This window comes from Acinonyx jubatus, chromosome X, assembly GCF_027475565.1.
Source record: "Acinonyx jubatus isolate Ajub_Pintada_27869175 chromosome X, VMU_Ajub_asm_v1.0, whole genome shotgun sequence".
Classification (NCBI taxonomy): Eukaryota; Metazoa; Chordata; class Mammalia; order Carnivora; family Felidae; genus Acinonyx; species Acinonyx jubatus.
Genome location: NC_069389.1, coordinates 87,872,783 through 87,894,974, shown reverse-complemented (window position 1 = coordinate 87,894,974; position 22,192 = coordinate 87,872,783). Strand labels below are relative to the sequence as shown.

General features: G+C 41.4%; 1 protein-coding gene across 7 annotated transcripts in view; it reads left to right on the top strand.

The window, feature by feature from the left end:
* The first annotated feature begins 270 nt into the window (after positions 1-270).
* The window catches only part of CHRDL1 (chordin like 1), a 116,204-nt gene continuing 94,282 nt past the window's right edge, over positions 271-22,192 (top strand). For all 7 annotated transcript variants that reach the window (XM_027054986.2, XM_027054985.2, XM_053201547.1 and 4 more), the window contains exons 1-2: positions 271-560; positions 3,992-4,143. In XM_027054986.2, the coding sequence (XP_026910787.1) occupies positions 409-560; positions 3,992-4,143 (304 nt within the window). In that variant the 5' untranslated portion in view covers positions 271-408. The remainder of the gene's footprint in view (positions 561-3,991; positions 4,144-22,192) is intronic.

Genomic DNA, 22,192 nt, shown 5'->3' with positions numbered 1-22,192 from the left:
GGTGGTGGGAAGCTCCTAGGTGCATTCCAGTGCACAGGGGGAGGAGGGGCCGGAGGAGAGGTGCGGTCCCTTTAAGACCCCAACGCTCGCTTAGCCAGAGGAGGGGGGTGCAGTGGGGGCGCTGCGTGATGGGAAAGTCGCCGGCAGAGCCTCACACTTTCTCCCGATTTCTTAACTTTCGGGCCGCGGGAGCAGAAGTAGAGCCGCCGGGCCGGGGCGGAGACGGGGTGCGGGCTTGCAGCCGCTGCGTGCCCGCGGACTTCTCGCCTGCGCCGGGCGCCCGGCCTCTCCGGCCAAGTGGGGAGCGGGCGGCGGGCGGGCAGGTGGCCCCGGGCCGCCGCGCCCGCGCCTTGGCTCTGCCCCCGGGAGCCGAGCGAGCCGCTGCTCCCTCGTGGTGTGAGGGCGGTGATGTTTTTCCTCCCACCCACTTTTGAGTCCCCCCTCCCCCCTCGCGCGCACTCTAGCTCTCGCCACAACCTGCGAGCCCCAGACCTCGGAGGAGCGCCCCGGAGAGCTCGGAGCGCGTGCACGCGTGGAAGACGGAGCAGGCCAGTGGCCAGGTCAGTGAGCAGTGCCCGATGCCCGCTTCCTCTACCTTCCTTTCCAGCCTTTGCACAGGTGGGGCGTCTCCTGTTGGCCAGAACCGCCCCTGGACGTCCCCCCCCCCCCCGAGCTCCCCCCGCCCCCCTGCCTGACCTGCCACCCCAACTGGGCTCTCGGGTCCAGCTGCTAGTGGCCCTGGCCCGGCTGGAGGTGGGCTCCAAGGCGCCCGGGGCAGGTTAGGGACTCCGGATTCGAACTCACCACTTGCCACTCCCCGCGGGGCCTGCATATCTCCATGCTCTGGCGCTTCGGGGAAGGCCACTTGGGTAGCCACCTAAAGGGTCTTGCAGTCTCCTTAGTTATCTATCCCCTGAGTCCCGACCCTTCTTTCTCGCTTGCTGAAGTGCCCTGGACCAGAGGGTGATTAATACATGCTAAAGTTAATGAAACAGAGCGGACAGGCGAGAGGCTCCTCTGTCCTCTGGACATCTGTCTCATTTTCCGCCCAGACCACTGGGGTCAGAGCTTGAGACGCTAGGCTCAGGAAGCAACGCAGCCCTGCCAGAGAGCTTAGGGCCTGGAAAGCCTGCCTTCCAGACCCTCCCGGCCCTGCCACTAACTGTGGGAATGGGCAGTTGAGTTCTCTGGGCTCCAGGGTGCCCATTTTGGAGGTGGAGTTGTTGTAGGGAATGAAATGAAATGATGGATAGCAAGGTGTTTTGCAAGCCAAACGCAAGGCATTGTTTGTCAGTCATAAGCAGCAGTGAAGGCAAGGACTCTGGCGGAGAGAGACACCCTGGGTTAGAAGTGCCGTTTTTCTGTGGCAACCCACCAGCAGCGAATTGAGTTTTTTCTTGTTGGGTGGTAGAGTGGGGAGAGGATTTCAGCTGATGGACGTGGGCCCTGAGACCCCAGTGTCTTCTTGTTGTTTGTCAGAAAGAGAATTGCTACCCTGGGGACTGTCCCAGGAAGACAGTGAATGTGAGATTACAAGGTCAGTCAAGCCTCTCTGGCGGATTAAAGAGACACTGTGGGGCGTGGAGAACTGGCTGATGTGCTCATCCCTTAGCCTTCCTTTGGGAATGTCGCTTTGGTTCTCTTCTACCCAGGAGACCTCCTCTGAGAATGTCCAGACTTCTGACACTTGATGGCCCAGATTGCCTTGCAGTTTCAGCTGGGCAAGGAGCCTCTGGTCCCTTTGCTTGATGCAAATGAACTGTGTGAATGCTTGTTTCATGGAGGCACCTTCATGGATACACTTCTTCAGACACTGACAAGTTTCTCAGTCTCTTGTAAAGCCCCCTCCGCCCGCCCCCCTCCCCAGTGTTAGTGGTGGGATCTTGTTTTCTTATTGGCTTTCTTGACCGGGGCCTGGATCCCCCAAAACGTGTGTCTGTGGCCACATTTTGAAGGAACCTGGAAAAGAGTCCGTGCAAGTTCAATGGCACAACAGCCTGTGTGAAGCAGAGAGTTAATGCAGAAATAACTCCAGTTAACTGGGTCAAAGTATAATTTGAAAAATTAAGGACAGTTTGGCTCTTTGCAAGTATAAGAGTCGGCATGTTTGCTGAGCAATGCTTGCTTAGGTTTATTGCTGCAGTCCCCCCAAAAATGTCTTGAACCACATCTCTCCCCCCGCCGAAAAGAAAAAGTTAAAGGGATAAAGAGAAATTGAACGGGGAGGAGTCCTGGGGAAGGAATTCTTCTCAGTTTATATTTCTGCACAGAATACAAAGACAGGGCTTCAGATCTTGTAAATCAAAAGTGAATATTTATAAAGCGATTCATTTTCTGATGTTCTCCATCACAGCCTGGGAGGCCACACAGATGACAGGAACGCCAAAAGAGATTAATTGCTCTCTCGTCACCAACTTTTCTATTTGCTCATAACATTAGTCGGGACCCAAGAAAAGCAAAAAAAATTCTGAGAGCCGTTTTCTTGCCAGCTTGAGTTATGAAGCAATGCTACTGTTCACTGAACCGCCCCCCCCATCATACAAGAAAAATAACCCTGTTGGTTCTTGCATGGGGCGACCTGAAAACTGTGGTTTCAAAACTACCCCCTGAGATCCATATGTGATTGTGATAAATTGGATTTCAGCGGTTAGAAAATCTTTCTCATTTGAAGGCTTGGGGGATAAGCTTATTAAAGTAGGCTCAGAAAGAACTTCACTGGGGTGGGCAGCTGTGTTAAACTGTTCATGGAAATGATTTGCTTCAGAGGGCAGGGACGTTCTGAGTGATTGAAGCTGGGCCACAAGTTCATAGAAGGGACCAAGACATCAGAATCGAGGCCTTTGGGAGGCTAGGAACATGTTCATGATCAGTTCTTCTTTGGTTACGTAGCCGTAATTTCAAGCAATGGCTTTCAAATTACCCAGACAAGTTCATAGCATTTGAAGTATCTGCATCATGGCCCAAAAACCGTTCGGTTCTCCAGAATGATTATGTTGTATTCCTGCCAACTCTTTATACTCAATATTTAGGTTGGCCCCTCAGAAAAGATCAATGCACTCAGTTCCCATCCGGGGTTAACCCCGGATTGAAATGTGGTGTTTTTTGAACATTTAAATATGTTCAGATCATCCATTGGAACGTTTTTGCAAACTCTAGTGTCTATGGAAATGACCTGTGACTGGATCTGAGCTCTAGCAAATGTTCTGTGTTCTAAGGCTCGAAGGTTTAAGAATTTCCACCCCTTAGACTAGAAATGCAAGTCTCCTGCTTTTCAGAATTATAGTTGCTCTGATGGCCTTTGGCACAGCAGTGTAAGGCAAACACGTTACCTATTTAAATTGGCCTAATTTCCTTTGAGGATGGCCCGTTATAAAGTTCCGTTCCACAGTGGACTTCATGTGAAAGCAATGTCTGAACGGTAAAGGTATTTAACTGCATCCATTTGCTAATTACATCTGTCTTTTCCAACATAAGTAGCCAAACTGAAGATCTTTATAGATCTTATGGAGGACACAGGAGAAGTATTATTAACCAATTTGTGCCTCATCGCTGAAGCTAACATGGGTGAACTTGCATTTCAGAAATTGTTTGGGTCCCGTGCCTACTATTTTTATCTTGGTTGCCAAAGTAGCTGTTTTGCAAATCCATTTCCCTTTTCTCCCAAAGAAAATCTCCTGAGAAATCAACTCTAATTCTGTTAAAAGGAAGATTTCAAAATTTATTTTTATTTTTCTATGACTTGCCTGTAAGGATTTTTAGCCTTAGCATTGGATGGGAACGCCTGTTCATCTGCTTGAATTTCCCCCCACGATCTTTGCAAGACCGAAGAGGCAAGTTCTCTTTCTGACACGGGAAAACAACGCTTACGCTTACATAAGTTCTCCAGCATTTCCCCCCCCCCCCCCACCGCGCCAACACGTTAAAAGCTTAAGCATCAGTGATCTCCACCGGTTTCAGAGGATCTAAGTCTTTTTTTCTGCTTTCTCCCCAGGAGCTTGAATATACCGGGCCCTGACAGTTTTGAGTGGCCTCTTGCAGTGACCAAAATGAGAAAAAAGTGGAAAGTGGGGGGCACAAAGTGCATCTTTTCCTTGTTGCTGTTCTTTCTTTTCCTAGAAGGAAGCAAAACAGAGCAAGTAAAACGTAAGTGTCTCCCGTTTAAGAAACAAGATGCTTTCTTGTAATCTCTTTGAAAATGTGGTTATAATCTGTAGGGATTGAGATTTTGCCCTAATGTGGCCATATACCATTATTCTATTATTGGTTTATGCGTGAGTTGATACAACAACGAGAGCTTTGAATCGGGTCAACTCAATTTGGGGCTGTTTTTCTGATTATCATATAATTTTCATCTCATAGAACACATGACATATTAGCCTGTTTTCCTTTTCCTGTTCTAAACTGTACAAATCTCATTCCATTTTACGTAACTCTAGAAATATCTGACAGATGAGCTGGATTTTTTCCCAAATTTCAGACTCTTCAGCAAAGGTTTTCAGTTTATGAAAAAAAATAACACAGAAAAGAAAAAAAAAAAAAAGAAAAAGTAAAGCAGGCCCTGCCTATTCCCTTATGCTGAAAAACGAAGAAGGAAAAAACCCTTCACATGAACTGGATTCAGATGAAAAATCCTTTGAGGAAATTGAGATTCCAGGGACCGTGAGCAAATTGGATGCCGTTTATTGAAAGAACGTCCCCGCAAAGCCAGGGAATATTTCTAGAAAGTCAGCGATCCGTGTGATGGGCTAACACATTGGAGAAAGCGGAGTGGCAGGAAGGGGGGATAATTAACCCTCCTTGCCTCCACGTTCAGGAGATTTATGCGTAACTGTTGGCATCCCTGCTCTTGTTACCAGCTTTCTGCTGAAAGTAGGAGCCTCACCTTCTTTGGGCCACTTGCAGCCCTCTCTGAGGTGGACCCTTGCTCTAAATTTGAAGGAAAAGCCCTAGCTCTAGTTCCCCTTTTTGGCTGCATCAACGGAAGCACAAAATGGAGTTGGTCCAAGAGGGGCATTCTCTGCTCCACTGAACTTATTCATGAGAAGGAACCGTGAAAATCTTCTTGGTAGGAGCTGAAGCAGCATCTGAAGCCCATCGCTTAAACATTTATCTCCTTTATCAGCACAAGTTTCATAGATCAGGCATGAAGCTTGCTGACAGGGAGGACGGTGTGTTTCTGCCTCGCTGTGATTTTCATAGTAATCTCAGTCTTCTTCCCGAGACCAGCGGTGCTTTTGATTAGGCTTCTGAGCATGAGTGGCCCGTGGTGATGACCTAGCATGATGGGGACACAGGAGGAAGTTTAGCAGGGCACAGTACCAGCAAGGAAACTTGGATTGGCCTCTCTCCTGTTTTCCTCCAATGACCTCCCTCTCCCTCCAGAAAGCTCTCCTTTAAGTGGACGTGATGGAAAAGTTGTCCATCCATTCTCAGCTCCACTTACAACCCAACTGGGCCTAAAATCCTTGCTCTCTTAGAAAGAAACTTCCCTTATGACCTGTTCGCAATGGCGTCATAGGGGAAGCTTGCAATTCTTAGAAGACCGTCTCTTCTGGGAGGTCTTCCATAGATATAAAGAATTGAGGAGTACTGTCCATGCAACTTGGAGCTTAATGAACCAACCAAGGAAAAATAGGACTTACAAAATATTTACAGACCCCAAACTATCACTTTATAACATTTCCTGCTGCCTATGAATTTGTCCCAAGCCCATTGGATATTCAATTGGTGTCAAAAGGATTATATAGTAGATGGCCTAGGGCATCAGTTCTGTTCTAGTGTTTCAGGCTTTTGGTCAGATGATGAGGCTCATTCCCTGAATGAGCTGCTCAGCATCATTCTGTGTGGCCACACCCACTGTCTCGAGGACATGTACACAGTTATCTCCACTAAAGGAAATCTTAAAGCATATGCCCTCTGTATGTTGCCTCGATACATGCAGATGCACACACACACACACACACACACACACGAGGCATGCGCAGAGATTTATACGGAAGCTCCAACAATGAGAAGGCAGAAGCAGTGGAAATGTCGGTCCATTGGGGAATGGTCATATAAGCCATCTGTGTAATGTGCTGTCGTGCTACCATTGAAAACGTTGCTTATTACAAATTTGATGACCCTACGCAGTGCTTAATTAATTTATTCTGAAATTTCCTAAGTATCCCCAAACTAATAATACTCATAGTACAAAACAATCTGAAAGCACCTGAGCTTTACAAAAAAACGCGTGTCCCTCAGCTACCAACCAGAGGCAGCCATGACTAATAGTTTACTGTGTATTCTTCCAAACGCTTTTTCTCTGTATCGTAAAAACCTATGTAAGTACAGATTTTGTTTTCGGTTTTTTTTTTCTTGGCGATTGTATGTATTTTTCTGTAACCTTTCTTCAGAAGTAGGTCTAGGACATCCTTCCATGTCAGCACGTTGCAATACAACAGTACCGTATTCTTTCTAATGCCTGCATAGTGTCCAGTTGTGTAAGTGTGCCATGGATTACTTACCCATGGTCACTAGCTGTAGACACTTAGAGTGTCTCCAGTTTTTGCTATTACAACTAAGGTGTTAATGAACACCTCCAGGCACGTAGGCAAGTATTTGTGGGGAGTCCTTTGGTCAAAGTGGGTGTTCAGTGTTAATCTTGGTAAGCACAGTCACATTGTCCTTCGAAGAAGTTATCAATGTATACTCCCACCGTCTGTGTATGAGAGTCCTTTTCGAATTCTTTCCCCACAAGTATAATTATTCTTTGTATCTTGGAGCCAATTTAATAGGAGAAACCATACTTCAGGTTTGCTGCACTATTTTCTTATTCTGGAGTATCTTTGCAATCAGTTTTTAGAATATTTTTAAATGTTTATTTTATCTTTGAGAGTGCATTGCCTATTTTGCAGTTAGGTTGCTTGTCTTCGTGATCCATCAAAGCATACATATTAAGGTTTTGTTATTGCAAATCTTGCTCCTGACCTTTTGTGTTCAAAATATTATTTTCCCCTTTTGCCATTTGCTTTTAACTTTAAGTTGTACCTTCCCATATGGAAGGTTTAAATTTTTGTGTGGTCGGATCTGCTATTTATTTCCTTTACGGCTTCTGAATTTCTTCTTGTTTCTTGGGAGACCCTTACCACTCATTCTATTATGTTTTCTTCTACTGCTTGCATAATTTGGGGTTTTACCCGTAGTTCTCTACTTCATCAGAAATTTATAGTCATGTATAGTGGGGAGCTAATTTTTTTTTTTTATCTGTGAGTGGTAGGTTCATGACTTACTTTTGCTCATCTTTGTGCTTCTGGAGTTTCCACAATTGGCAAGTATTACTTTAAATTTTTTTTTTAGTGTTTATTTATTTTTGAGAGAGAGAGAGAGAGAGAGAGAGCACGAGCAGGGGAGGGGCAGAGAGAGACGGAGACACAGAATCCGAAGCAGGCTCCAGGCTCTGAGCCGTCAGCACAGACCCCTACTCAGGTCTCGAACCCACAAAATATGAGATCATGACCTGAGCCAAAGTCGGTCACTTAACTGACTTAGCCACCCAGGCGCCCCTAATATCACTTTTAAAACAAGGATAAAAATCTGGGGAAACTCCAGGAAATGTGTAAGTGTAAGGGTAATAAATCCTCACGTCTCTTCTTGCTGCCTGATGCCGTTTTACACAAGGAAGCCAAGGTTTTTGATCCTTTGTGGGTTGATTTCAGTGTAAGCTTCTAGGTCAATGCAGATGCTGTGTAGCCTGTTTCCCTCCTATCCTGGGCATCAGAGTGTTAGGAGGGGGCGTGCTGTTATGGTCAAAGATGCTCACTCGGTGTAGAATCTGAAGAGGTCTGCAGAAAATGCTGCATTTGCAGAAAGCTGTTTTCACAAGGAAAGTTAGGGGTGGTTGCTGCCACTTCCTAATAGCTGATTAGCCGTGGTTATGTTCCTGTCACAGGAGACGAGAAAGGCTCAGGAACCCGGGAAATACTGATGGTGCATTGCAATGGACGAAGGAGCCATTTGTGGCTTCTATAAAAGTTTGTTACTTTCCAGAATCAGCAAGGTTTGAGGTCTTTAGCTGGGGAAGAAAGTCTTTCTGTAACTCCATTATGCTCTGTTGTTAAAGTTGTCGTCAAAGAGGCCCGGAAGCTCTTTTGAAGTTCAAAGGAGCGTGACATTGAGTGCATAATATTCATGCAAATATGGGACAAATGAGCTCAAGAGTTTGCCTCTTCTGGCAGTTCTAACTTAGGTAATGAACTATTGATCAAAGTAGGTGGAAGAATTGAGTGTTAGGAATATTCAATTATGTATTTCAAAAGGGCCTGCCTGTGCCAAGTCTGGCAAAGGTTCTGGGGAGAGAGAGATTGTTCATGTATTTCATGGAGTCCGTTCCTGCTTTCTAAGGTGAGTTAGCTGGATCTTCTCACTCGTTATTTCTCTTCAGGAGAAAAGATTCCCCACATTCGTATATTGTAAAGATGGGCCTCCTGTGGTGCCTGCCCGGAGCTTCTCTGTTGTTAAAAGCAACCAGAGAGGTTTGCGTTTTCCTCTTCCAGATTCTCTCTTGGACATTTGAGGTGATGATTGGACAACAGAAAGAAGCAAGCCAAAGAGTAGACCCATTCGCATCTTTGAAGCTTTTGTAGTAGAAGTGGGCGAAAGAGAAAATACTTTACATTTAGATACCTCGATGCTTTCCACAGTACATTCTTAATTTTTTAATGCTGGGGGTGCCAGTGGGGTTGGGTGTGGAGGCTCTGGTGTTATCTTATTTTTTTTAATTAAAAAAAATTTTTAATGTTTATTTTTTGAGAGGGAGAGAGACACAGAGTGTGAGTGGGGGAGGGGCAGAGAGAGAAGGAGACACAAAATCCGAAGCAGGCTCCAGGCTCCGAGCTGTCAGCCTGGACCCCGACGTGGGGCTCGAATTCATGAACCACGAGATCATGACCTGAGCTGGAGTCGGATGCTTAACCGACTGAGCCACCCAGGCACCCCTCTGGTGTTTTCTTAGATCCTAACCCCCACGCTGTGACTTGCTTATATACCTTGGGAATGTGACTTAACTTCCCCAGCTGTACTTTCCTTATTACTACAAGAACAGGAAATCCTACCATGATGGCCATCAGCACAGTCACTTGAAAAATAAAGGAGATCGTGTACACCGAGGGCCCTGTGACAATCGCTGGCACAGTTAGGCTTGAATGAGAGGTTGGTCTGAGAGTGTAACTCTCTTGCAATCCACATGATATTATCCCTTTAATTTTTCAATGAGAAACTTGAAACCCAGCGAGGTCAAGTCCAAGCCAGGACTGGAACTAAAACCCAGGTCTTCAAATTCCGTGTTCTGCTCACTACCCCCCAGTTTGCCTCTAGCCGTTCTCTGGGGAAGCCAGTTCATTCTTTTGAAGAGAAGTCCAGTCCTTTGCACATGGCAGCCACTTAACACATAAGAGATGATCCAAAGGAATGAATAAGGAACTTTGTAACCAGAATTCCTAAGAGAGGCAGTTTACTATTTGGGAGTTAAAAGGGACTAGCACTAACATTATTCAGGAACCTAAAATAAGTTAAGCCAAAGGAAATTTGTGAGGAAGGTTAAAAATATGTGCCTTTATGTCCATGCTTCTGAGATTTCCCTGACTTCTCAGTAGGATTGGAATGTCCTCAGAGTCCAGTGGAAAGAGGACTGTGCTTTAAATCAGGAGACCTGGTTTCTGGTCAGTTCTTTTTGCTTGCTGTGTGGTATTGGTTGAGTCATTCATGGTCTCTGAACTAAAGAGTCTCGACTTGTAAACTAAGGATTCTTGCTTTCTGGACGGCAGAGTAAAGGACACCAGGATAGGCACTGAGGAGGTGGGACAAGGGAGAACAGGGCTCTGGCTTTTTAGGTGCTTGGAACACACCTGGAGTTTTATCATTGTCGCAGAGCCATTGCAAAGAATACTATTTGTTTAAGATTTATAACCTGCGTGCATCTAAAAAGGTTAGATGCAGGTTATGTATGAAAGCATAGTTGCAAAGCTAACATTTTTAAAGATGAAATAAAATAGAGCCCCTTTGAAGAATGTAGGAAGAGTAGATGTTTTTAACACCTGGTTTGGTACATTAGAGTATTCACACTCTAAATTTGGCTTGTGCTTCTGGAAAGATAAAAAGAGGGGTTTGGGGGCTGTTGGCAAGAGAAAAATTACAGTTTCATCTACAGTGATTATTCCCACCTCCCACCCACTCAGGCAGTATTGATCATGGGATGTTTGAATAAAGCACATTTGGATAGTACAAGGATTCCATCTGTAACCTTGGTTTCAGAGAAGAAAGAATGGCCTTTCTTCATTGACTCTCTGTAAAGGAAGAGGGCAACTAATAAATTATAACTCAATAAAGGTCTTTCTGTAAGTGCTAAGGCAATGTGGTCCAGACGCTTTTAACTTTGGATGATCTGGACGTGCATAGACTAAATTGTCAATTACAAGGCGCCCTAAGCAAGCTTTATATTAACGTGATTTTTTTCTGATTTTAAAATAGTTGCTCAAAAAAAGCTAAGTCACCTCTGAAAAATAAGAAAAAATAGATTCTCATTGTTAACATTCATTAAATTTTTTTATTGTTTATTTTTAAGAGACAGAGAGAGACAGAGGGTGAGCTGGGGAGGGGCAGACAGAGAGGGAGACACAGAACCCGAAGCAGGCTCCGGGCTCTGAGATGTCAGCACAGAGCTTGATGTGGGGCTTGAGCCCACGAACCTCGAGATCATGACCAGAGCCAAAGTCGGACGCTTAACCGAATCAGCCACCCAGGCTCTCATTGTTAAACATTCAGAAGACACATAAAAATAAAACAAAAGTCACTGGTAGTCTCAGCGTGTAAGGAAATAGCTAATTGGTATATACACTTCTAGTCTTTTTTTTTTTAGAACATTTTCCCACAATGTTTTTTTAAAATTTTATTTTTGATAGAGACAGAGCACAAGTGGGGGAGGGGGAGAGAGAGAGAGAGAGAGAGAGAGAGAGAGAGAGAGAGAGAATCTGAAGCAGGCTCCAGGCTCTGAGCTGTCAGCACAGACAGAGCCCGATGCAGGGCTCGAACTCACAAACCAAGAGATCATGACCTGAGCCAAAGTCGGACACTTAACCGACTGCACCACCCAGGCGCCCCAAGTCTTTTTTTTAATGCTCAGCTATATGTGTGTATTTTCATACATACATGTTATTTTACAAAACGAAGCCCTGCCTTGGAACCAGTTTGGTTCATTATCTCACTTCACATCTGATTCTCTAAAATGCACCTGTAATGGTGATATATCCCATTCGTTTGAAGAAGAAAGCTGGGCGTTTGAGATATCTGTCTGTGGCAGGGCATGCAAAATCGATTCTGTTGTGACAAGTTCAAGAGCACACATCTTGAATTCTTGACCAAATAGAAAGCAAACCTCCTTTAGCAGACACTTGTGCCGCTGAGGTGCTGATAGGAAGAACAAACAAGAGCTTTGATTTTTACCCAAAGTCCTGGGCCAGAGGACATGTAAGAGATGATTTTTGCCGGAAAAATATTCGGGTCAGGTTTTACTGGGCCAAGCAGCTTTTCTGTGTAAAAGGGTCTCCACGTGGCCTTATAGTAGGGACTAATGAGAATACCATCAACTCCCAGTTATCCATGTTAATGGGAGCCTAGAAGAGAACAAGAAATCGAGATTTCATGGAATATCTCCAGTTCTTATTGTAGCCAATGGTGTGGTCTTACTCACGGTCAAACCTCTTGAAATATAAGCTCTTTTCTTCTCATGAGCTTACCCACCTGCTGGCAGACAATTGAAATGCCCCAAGGCAGATAGTGGGAGGGCCATGATGGGCACAGGCTGCTCGATAGATATGCATTTGAATTAATTTTGGGAAAATGATCTGACAAGTAGGAATAGGGTAATTAACCCCAGATACACAGGAAGAAGCTGTATATATAGGATGGAGAATTTGCCTTCTTCCTGGCTTTTCTTTTTCACTGGCCTCCATAACCTGGAAATGAATTCTTAAAACCCTGAGGAAATCTCATAGAGACTTCAATTCCAGAAACCCAATTGCCAGAGAAATAGACTTTTTTTTTCCCTGTAGCTACTATATCTTGTCTTGCCCTTCTTCCATTCTGCCTCACGTCTAATAAATGAAAGAAATATTTCTTCCTTTATTTTTTCGGCCTTATTACAGTGTAGAGTAGGCTTTAACAAAATAATTAAAAAGGAATCTGTTTACTTGACTTGTCTGCTCCTATAACAAACAGCAGAGATTCATCTCTCTTTACACTGACTGTATGTGTTATAATAAAATAAATATTATTGGAATACTTGCATGATGATGTGTCTAGAGTAATAGCTCTTATCAAAAACAGTTCTTAAGAATGTTTTCTTGCTTTTAGATCAGTGATGAAGTTATTGACCTTTTGACCTAGTCCTGGGCGCTAGACAGCAATGATTGGGCAAAACGTCAATGGCATAGTGTCACATCTCTGTTGTCTACTTTTTGTCATTGTTTCTGTGAACAGGGGCCCCAAAAGTAGCAGGGATGAGGGCCAGCCAAACCATCTGAAAAATAGCTATGATGCTGCAGGTTGAAGGTCCAACTCAAACGTTAGCTGCAGTTCCTTTGGGACCAAGTTCTCCACACAGATACCATTAGTCAGTGGGAAGTCATGTATTGTCCAGCTGGTATCTGTCAGCTACTGGCTAGTGATAAGCTTACTGTACTTGCTTGTATCTTCTAGAAGTTAGTGAGTCATCATTGTTTTAATAAAATCAGCTCACGTGTGCATCTTGTCCAAGATGATCTACTGGGACTTGAGGTGTGTGCAGTTATGCTGCACAACTCGTTGAATTTTCCCCTGGGGAATGCCAAAAACTTTGGAAAAGTTTAGACTTAGGAGCATGTGCTGAAATTGACTTTTATCATCACTTCTTAAGATTGATAACTGTTCGGGCATACTTCTTGAGAAATCAACTGTAATGGTGCCAGCCGCTCAATCCTAGACACCCATGGTAAAACAGGTCTTCGAACTTACAGGGTTTACTTTTGTTCTGTGCTTGAAAAAAAAATCAGTGCTGGTAATTGCAGAAGCTTTGTTTAGTGACTCCAGCGGCATTACTGCTCAACTCCTTGTCTGCCTCCAGTTCCTGAATTTGCTCCTTCCACGTGTTTGTTGGTTTCTATCTGGGGCATAATTGGCCAAATCCTATATTGCTCAGATAATAGGAACAATGACCCTGATGAAACACTATTATGTTTGCGGTTAAGACCAGGTTTCAATCAGAAGTTAGTGTTTGAGAAAGGTATTTTCATCAAGAAGCATAGTTTGTAAGACACTGGTACCGTCATATGGAGGAAATGCCATGTGAGTATTATGAGGTTTAAAGGGAATGAGAAAGAACTTTCCCCTGGGCTAATCTATCTTCCCAACTAGATTTCAAACCCCTTAGCAGCATGGGTACTATTTTTTTTTTTTGCCTTGTAAACACATTTTACAAATTATTGAAGTATAATTAGCATACAATGTTATATTTGTTCCTCGTGTACAACATACTGATTCAACAACCACTGTGGAAAACAGTATAGAGATTCCTCAAAAAATTAAAGATAGAATTACCACATGGTCCTGTAATTCCACTACTGGGTGTTTACCCAAAGAAGATGAAAACACATTAAAAAAAAAATATGTACCTCTCTGTGTATCACAGCATTATTTACAATAGCCAAGATATGGAAGCAACCTAAGTGTAGATGAATGGATAAAGAAGATGTAGAAAACACACACACACACACACACACACACACACACACACACACACGCACACACCAAGGAATATTACTCAGCCATAAAAAAGAATGAGATCTTGCCATTTGCGACAACATGGATGGACCTACAGGGTGTTATGCTAAATGAAACAAGGCAGACAGAGAAAAACAAATACCATGTGGATTCACTTACATGTGGGATCTAAAAGACAAAACAAGCATGGGTGCTATTTTACACATCGTGCCTTTAGCACTGCAATAGATACAAAAAAATGCATAATAAAGTCGGCCAGCTGTACCAGTTTCTACAGTCTATTTCGTTATGACTTGACTTTACCATGGACAACATCTGATTCTTTCAAAGGTGATCAAAGATGTTTCAAAGGTTTAGCGGAAGGGTAATTTGAGAAAGTGTTAGGCAAGAATGTGTGGAAGCCCTTTATTTTCCAATTTCTAAGAGTGGGTGACCCGTACCTTACAACTGTGTTACTGGAAAGGCAGAGTCCTACCGTGGTTACAGTCCTTGGGTCTGAAGCCAGACTAATTAGGTTTGAATCCCAGCTCCATACCCTGACTAATCATGTCAACGTGGGTAAGTTACCATATCTCCCTGTGCCTCAGATTCCTTATCTGTAAAATGGGAGTAATAATGGAAACTACCTCATGGGGTTGTTGTGGGAATTTAGTGAATTCGTATATGTAAAACCTTTAGAACAGAGCTGGGCTTTTATAGGAAAAGTGCTCAACGAATATTAGCTCAACCAATGCTGATTTTTGTTATTACTGTTATCACCATTCTCATCTGGCTCTGCCACTTAGGACGAGGTTCCCTGGCTGCTTTTTACACTTATCAGCTACCTCTTAGACTGAGCCACATTTAGAGCAGGAAAATTCAGATCATTCAGATTTCACACTTTGTCCAGCAACACTCTTCAGAGACTGAATCTGGGGGGAAATGGAGTCTTGACTGAAACAGGTTATTTTTGGTTGGTCTATGGATTTCATGAATATGGTGAGCTCTAATATATTGAAAGGATCCACTTTATAATACTGTCTGTGAAATAATGTACCTTAAAGATATTTCGTAAATGAGACGCCAACTTGCTTAATAGTGATATGTAAAGAATACCCTCCTTGTGGGGTAAGTATATACTGTTCCTTTGGAAACAGACTTTCCTGCAAATTAAAAAATTTTCATAATTTGGCTGTGAGTTTTAAAAATATGTAAATACACTTGAAACCCACACTTTGATAGCTTGGCTTATTTTAGTGGTTGCTTACTCTTTCAGGGATCTTTATCTTTTATTTGTCCCATTTTTTTCCCCCCAACTAGTAGGGAGTCAATCTCCCGACCAATTTCATATTGGAAGTAGGTAGGTTTTAATGTCAACCTCTGAGCGATCTAATTCAAGTGAGTGAAATAATCCAGAATCAAATGCATCAGACACAAGGTTCCAGCTTGCTTTGCAGTGTGGATTTAACTCAACAAAGTAATTTCTAGCTTCCCTCCATTTACATGTTAGTGGCTGCAGACCAATACAAGCAGGACTATTTATGCTAGCCTAATAATGCCCCTTAAATAGCCCCCCTTCACGTATTTGCTGCTTTTTTTCCCTTTTTTTTAAAAAAATAAAGTTTATTTATTTTTGAGAGAGAGAGAAAGAGAGCGAGCACGAGTGGGGGAGGAGCAGAGAGAGGGGGACAGAGAGAATCCCAAGCAGGCTCCACACTGTCAGCACAGAGTCTGATGTGGGGCTCAAACCCACGAACCATGAGATCATGACCTGAGTGGAAACCAAGAGCTGGATGTTTAACCAGCTGAGCCACCCAGGCGCCTCAATGGATTTGTCTCTAAGTGTATACCCAGGATCTTTGTGAAGTGTCTAGATAAGTTGTATATGTGAGATGCAAATCAGGGGTTGGAGAGTGAGACTATAAATTTATTGTAGAGAAACAATCACCTCTCACCCACATGTGGAAGGTAGCTAACAGTGCCTCATTTGGATGTTTGTTTTGGGAAATTCATGATCATTTGTTATTGGTTAAAGATGCTGGGATTGTTAAAATATTTAAAGTATTTCCTACTCCATTTTAGAATATTGTAGATCGAGTCATTAATTTGTGTCTATAGCAAGAAAATCGTATTTCCAAGACTTGGCTGAAAAACACCCAAGTTCTGCCTAAAAAGTAATTTTGATTTTCTGGGTTCTTTCAGTTAATAAATGGTTTTGAACACCTACTCTTAGCCGATAAATGTAGATTAATATAACAATGCTAACAATAATAGTAATATCACAAAAGAGAAAATAAAAATACTTATTAAAAGTGAATATATATTCGGCCTTCCTGATAAAGAAAGAAATATTGGTTCTGTTTTTCACTACCAAATTGGCAGTTTTATTTTATTTTTCTAAATTATTTAAATATTTATTTCTGAGAGAGAGACACAGCATGAGCAAGGGAGGGGCAGAGAGAGAGAGGGAGACACAGAATCTGAAGCAGGCTCCAGGCCCTGAGCTGTTAGCACAGAGCCTGATGTGGGGCTCGAACTCACGAACGGTGAGATCAAGACATGTAGGATGCTCAACTGACTGAGCCACCCAGGCGCCCCAGAATTTTTAATTTTAATTCCAGTATAATTAACTTACAGTGTTATATTAGTTTCAGGTGTGCAATATAGTGATTCAGCAATTCTATACATTACTCAGTGCTCATCATAATAAGTGTACTCTTTAATCCTCATCACATATTTCACCCATCCCCCACCCCATACCCTCTGGTAACCATCAGTTTGTTCTCTATAGTTAAGAATCTGTTTCTTGGTTTGACTCTCTTTTTTTCCCTTTGCTCATTTGTTTCTTAAATTCCACATATGAGTGAAATCATTTGGTATTTGTCTTTCTCTGACTGACTTCACTTAGCACTATAATCTCCAGCTCCATCTATGTCATTGCAAATGGCAAAATTTCATTCTTTTTTATGGCTAAATAACATTCTGATATATATATTACATATATATATATATCAGAATATTGTATATATATGTATATATATGTCACAAACTATTGGGACTACATCAAAATAAAAATCTTCTGTACAGTGAAGGAAACAATCAACAAAACTAAAATGCAACCTACTGAATGGGGGAAGATATTTGCAAATGGCATATCTGATAAAGGGTTAGTATCCGAAATATACCCAGAAAACAAATAATCCAATTTAAAAATGGGCAGAAGACACAAGCAGACATTTCTCCAAAGAAGACATCCTTATGACCAACAGACACTTGAAAAGATGCTCAACACCACTCATCAGCAGATCAACAGGGAAATGCAAACCACAACTCCAATATCACTTCATACCTGTTAGAATGGCTAAAATCAAGAACACCACACACACACACACACACACAGACATACACACAAAAAGATGGGGCACCTGGGTGGTGCAGTTGGTTGGGTATCTGACTCTTGATTCCTACTCAGGTCATAATCTCACAGTCATGAGATTGAGCCCCGCGTTGGACTCCTCACTTAGTGTGGAGCCTGCTTGGGATTCTGTCTCTCTCCCTCTGTCCCCTTCCCCGAGCTCTCTCTCTCTCTCAAAATAAATACATAAACATTCAAAAACAGAACACCAGAAACAACAAGTGTTGGCGAGGATGTGGAGTAAAAGGAACCCTCGTGTGTTATGTGTTGTTGGTGGAAATGCAAACTGGTGCAGCCACTGTGGAAAATAATACAGAGGTTCATCAAAAAATTAAAAATAGAACTACCCAACAATCCAGTAATCACACTACTGGGTAGTTGCTCCCAAAATACAAAAACAGTAATTCAAAGGGATACCTGCACCCATATGTTTATTTCAGAATTATTTACAATAGCCAAATTATGGAAGGAGCCCAAGTGTCCAAATTGGCAAAGTTTTAAACAATTAAATGATCCAGGGTTGTGCATTCTCACCTTCTGCTGATGTGAGGGTAAATTAGTATAAGTTTTCTGAATGGCAGTGAAACACTACAGGTCAAGAATTTGAATGCATTCAAAACCTTTGACCCAATAAATCTACTTCTAAAAATTTATATTAAGAAAAATAACCATTGTTGCATACAAAAGGGTTTTTTTTGTAAATTTTTTTTAATGTTTATTTATTCTTGAGACAGAGACAGAGCGTGAACAGGGGAGGGGCAGAGAGAGAGACACACAGAATCTGAAACAGGCTCCAGGCTCTGAGCTGTCAGCACAGAGCCCGACGCGGGGCTCAAACCTGTCAACTGTGAGATCATGACCTGAGCCGAAGTCGGACGCTCAACCGACTGAACCACCCAAGCACCCCCAAAAGTTTACATACTAAGAATTTGTTTTAATTAAAAGAAAAGGAAACAGCCTAATCCCCCCAAATAGGGGATTGGTTGATAAGTTGTAGTTCAGCTGTGTTGGTGTGGAATCCAGTCACCAAGCACGAAGTATAAGGGAAATATTTAGTGGCCCCAAAATATTCATGGTATGTTAATTTTAGAATGTAGTTTACAAAACGTTTGTGCTATTAATTTTGTGATAAAACATTTATACAAACAATGCATAGAAAAACACTGGAAAGAACTTCTAGTTTCTGGTCTGACATGTAAAGAGCTTAGAAGTTGTCACCCCCATTGTCACAAGAAAAAAGCTGAAGGAATGACTCCTCTTAAATCAGTTAGAAAATTGAGGTCACAGGGCAAACTGCCCTATGCTTTTTACTCTGAAATCTGAAAGCCTGGTGAATGTAATCACCACTGCTGGATCCTGGTAGGAGCAAGAGTAATTGACTAATTGCTGGAGATCGAGTATGTACTAGCTTGAGAGAAAAACTTATTTTTGTGAGTTTCACCCCCAGGAGCCCCATCAGGGTCTCAGGGTGAAGACTGGAGAAAAATTCTTCAGTGCTGCAGGCACAGGAGGGAAAAAGTAACCATTCTGAAATAAGTCCAAAGCTCTTTGTTCTCCTTAATTAAGACCTGCCCTCAAGGGAAATGATTTTACCAGAGCCTAACAGATTTGCATTTTGTCAGAGCCTAACCAATGGGGAGAAGGAAAATACCCAATCCACTAGCCTTCCTGTCTTATCTACACTGGTGGGGGAGAACAAACCTAACTCGCAATTTTGAAGGTCACAGCTCAGAGACACAGGCTCACTAAAATACTGAGAACTAAGCATATAATTATAGAATGCTTCTCTCTCCAACCCCTGCCACAATTTACCACCATATCAGTTGGGGCCCTTGTATAATAACAGGCAATTACAGCTGAAAGAACTGCACACCTCAAACATTATTTAAGAAAGAGTATCTAGGGAAGCCCAAGACAACAGAAGGGAAATAAACAAGGACATTAGAGCAAATTTTACCTCTGACATCCCAGCTATGACAAAGAATTAACATGACCTAATTCCTAGCTAGATTGACAAAAAACCTCATGCTGAAGGCATATCTACCTTAGTTTCTTTTATCCAATACATCATGTCTGACTTTCAACAAAAAAGTAAAAGTCATGCTAAAAGGCAAAAACAAACAAACAAACAAAAAACCCAAACCAAAAAAAAAAAAAAAAAACCCCAAACAAACAAAACAACCACAGTCTAAAGACACAAATCAAGCATCAGAACCAGACTCTGTTATAGAAGGTATTTTGGAATTATCAGACTGGGAATTTCGAGTAACTGTGAGCAACTTTCGAGTAACTGCTTTAGACTTTAATGAGGAATGTGGCTAATATGCAAAAATATAAGGGGAATGGAAACAAAGAGATGGAAATTCTTAAGAAAGAATGCAAAGGAAATGTGAGAAATCAGAAACACCATAAGAAATGAAGAATGCCTTTGATGGGCTCATCAGTAGACTGGACATGATGGAGGAAAGAATCAGTGAGCTAAAGATATTCCGATAGAAACTTCCCAAACTGAAATAAAAGGGAAAAAATGAAGAAAAACGCAACAGAATATCCAGGAACTGAGAAAAAAAATCACAGAAGGCTTAACATATGTGTAATGAGAATACCAGAAGGAGAGGAAAGGAATGAACAAAAGAAATATTTGAAGTAATAATGGCTGAGAATTTTCCAAAATTAATGACAGACACTATAGCACAGATCCAGGAAACTCAGAGAACACAAAACAAGAAAAATATGAAAAGATCTACACCTAGGCATATCATATTCAAACTGTAGGAAGTCAAAACCAAAGAGAACGTCTTGAAAGAGTCTGGAGGAAAAATACATTACCTGTAGAGAAACAAAGATAATAATTACATTCAATTTCTGTTCAGAAACCATGCAAGGAAGAAAGTGAAATAAATTATTGAAAGAAACCCCCACCAACCTAGAACCTAGAATTCTGTGTCCAACAAAATTATCCCTCAAAAGTGAAAGAGAAAGAGATTTTCTCAGGCAAAAATGGGAGGAATTTGTCACCTGCCTAAATGTTAAAAGAAATTCTTCAGAAAGAAGGAAAATGATATAGACCAGAAACTGGGATCATTTCCATAAAGAGAGGAGGAGCATTAGAGAAGAAATAAATTAAGGTAAAATAAAATCTTTTATTTTTCATATTCTGAATTGTCTAAGAAAAAAATTGTTCCAAATAATAATAACAACAATGTATTGAATGATTATAGCTGATGAAAAAGTAAAATGAATAACAACAATCTTATAAAGGATGGGAGAGAAGAAAAGAGTACTTTGCTGTAAGATACACGCACTCTGAGAAGTAATATAGTGTTTTATGGATTTAGATTAATTGGAAATGTGTATTGAAAACTCAAGCTCTACCACCAAAAATTTTTTCAAAATAAGTATAATTGATATGCTGAGAGAAGGGAGAAAATGGAAGAGTAGAAAATGCTCAATTAAAGCTATCGAAGGCCAAAAAAAAAAAAAAAGAGTGGAACACACACTCACAGAAAAGAGAAAATCAAGGTCAATGAATAGAAAATAATTACAGATATGGTCAATCTGAATCCAACTGTGTCAACAATCACTTTAAATGTGAATGGTCTATATGCATCAATTAAAAGAGTAACAGTAGATAAAAAAAAAAAAAAGTCCCAACTATATGTTTTCTACAAGAAACCCACTTTGAATATAAAGGTACATGTCGATTAAAAGTAAAGAGATGGTGAAAGCTGTAGCATGCTGACACTAATCAAAGAAAGTGGGAGTAGCTATGTTAATTTAAGACAAAGCAGACATTCAAGGCAAGGATGTATGTTATATGCACCTAACAGGGCATCAAAATATGTGAGGTAAAAACTTTTAGAGCTGCAAGGAGAAACAGACAAATCCACTGTGATAGTTGGACTCCCTATTAATAATTAAAAGTTACAGAAGACAGAAAATAAGGATATAATTAAACTGAACAGCACCATCAATCAACCAGATCTAATTGAGTTCTACACAGTATTTCACCCAACAGTAGAATACACATTTTTCTCAAGCTCATGTGGACCATCCACCAATGTCTGTTAAAAGTAATAGACATTATACAAAGTATCCTCTCAGACCATACTGGAATTAAGCTAGAACTCAATAACAGAATGATAGCTGTAAAATCCCTAAATATCTAGAGATTAAATAACACAGCTTCAAATAGCACATGGGTCAAAGAAATCTCAATAGAAATTTAAAAATATTTTGAATTCTTTGGAAAAAAATAGAACTTAATCAGAATTCACAGCATGCAGCAAAAGCAGTGCTTAGGGGGAATTTATAGCATAGAATTAATATATTAGAAAAAAAGAAAGATCTAATGTCAACAATCTGAGCTTCACCTTAGGAAACTAGGAAAATTGGAGTAAATCAAATTCAAAGTAAGTAGAAGGAAATAAATTAAAAAAAATAAAGCAGAAATCAATGAAAATGAAACCAGGGAAACAACAGAGAAAAAATCAATGAAGCCAAAACTCCTTCTTTGAAGAGATTCATATAATAAACATCTAGGCAGGTTAATTAAGAAAAAAAAAGAGATAAGACATAAATCACTAATACCAGAAATAAAAGAAAGGCCATCACCACTATTAATCCATGGTCATCCAAAGGATAATAAAGGATTATAATGAACAACTCTGTGTCCACAAATTTAATAACTCAGAAACTATGAACCAATTCCTTGGAAGATACATTTAACAAAACTCATACAAGAAGAAATAGCCTGAATAGCTTATATCTATTAAAGAAATTAAATCGATAGTTCATAATCTCCCCAAACAGAAAGCACCAGGCCCAGATGATGAACTGGTGAACTTGACCAAACATTTAGGGAAAAAATAATGCCAACACTCTGCAGTGTGTCTTAGAAGATGGAAGCAAAAGGAACACTTTATGTAACTCATTCTATGAGGCCATCATTACCCTAACACCAAACCCAGGAAGAGATGTTACAAGAAAGGAAAACCACAGGTCAGT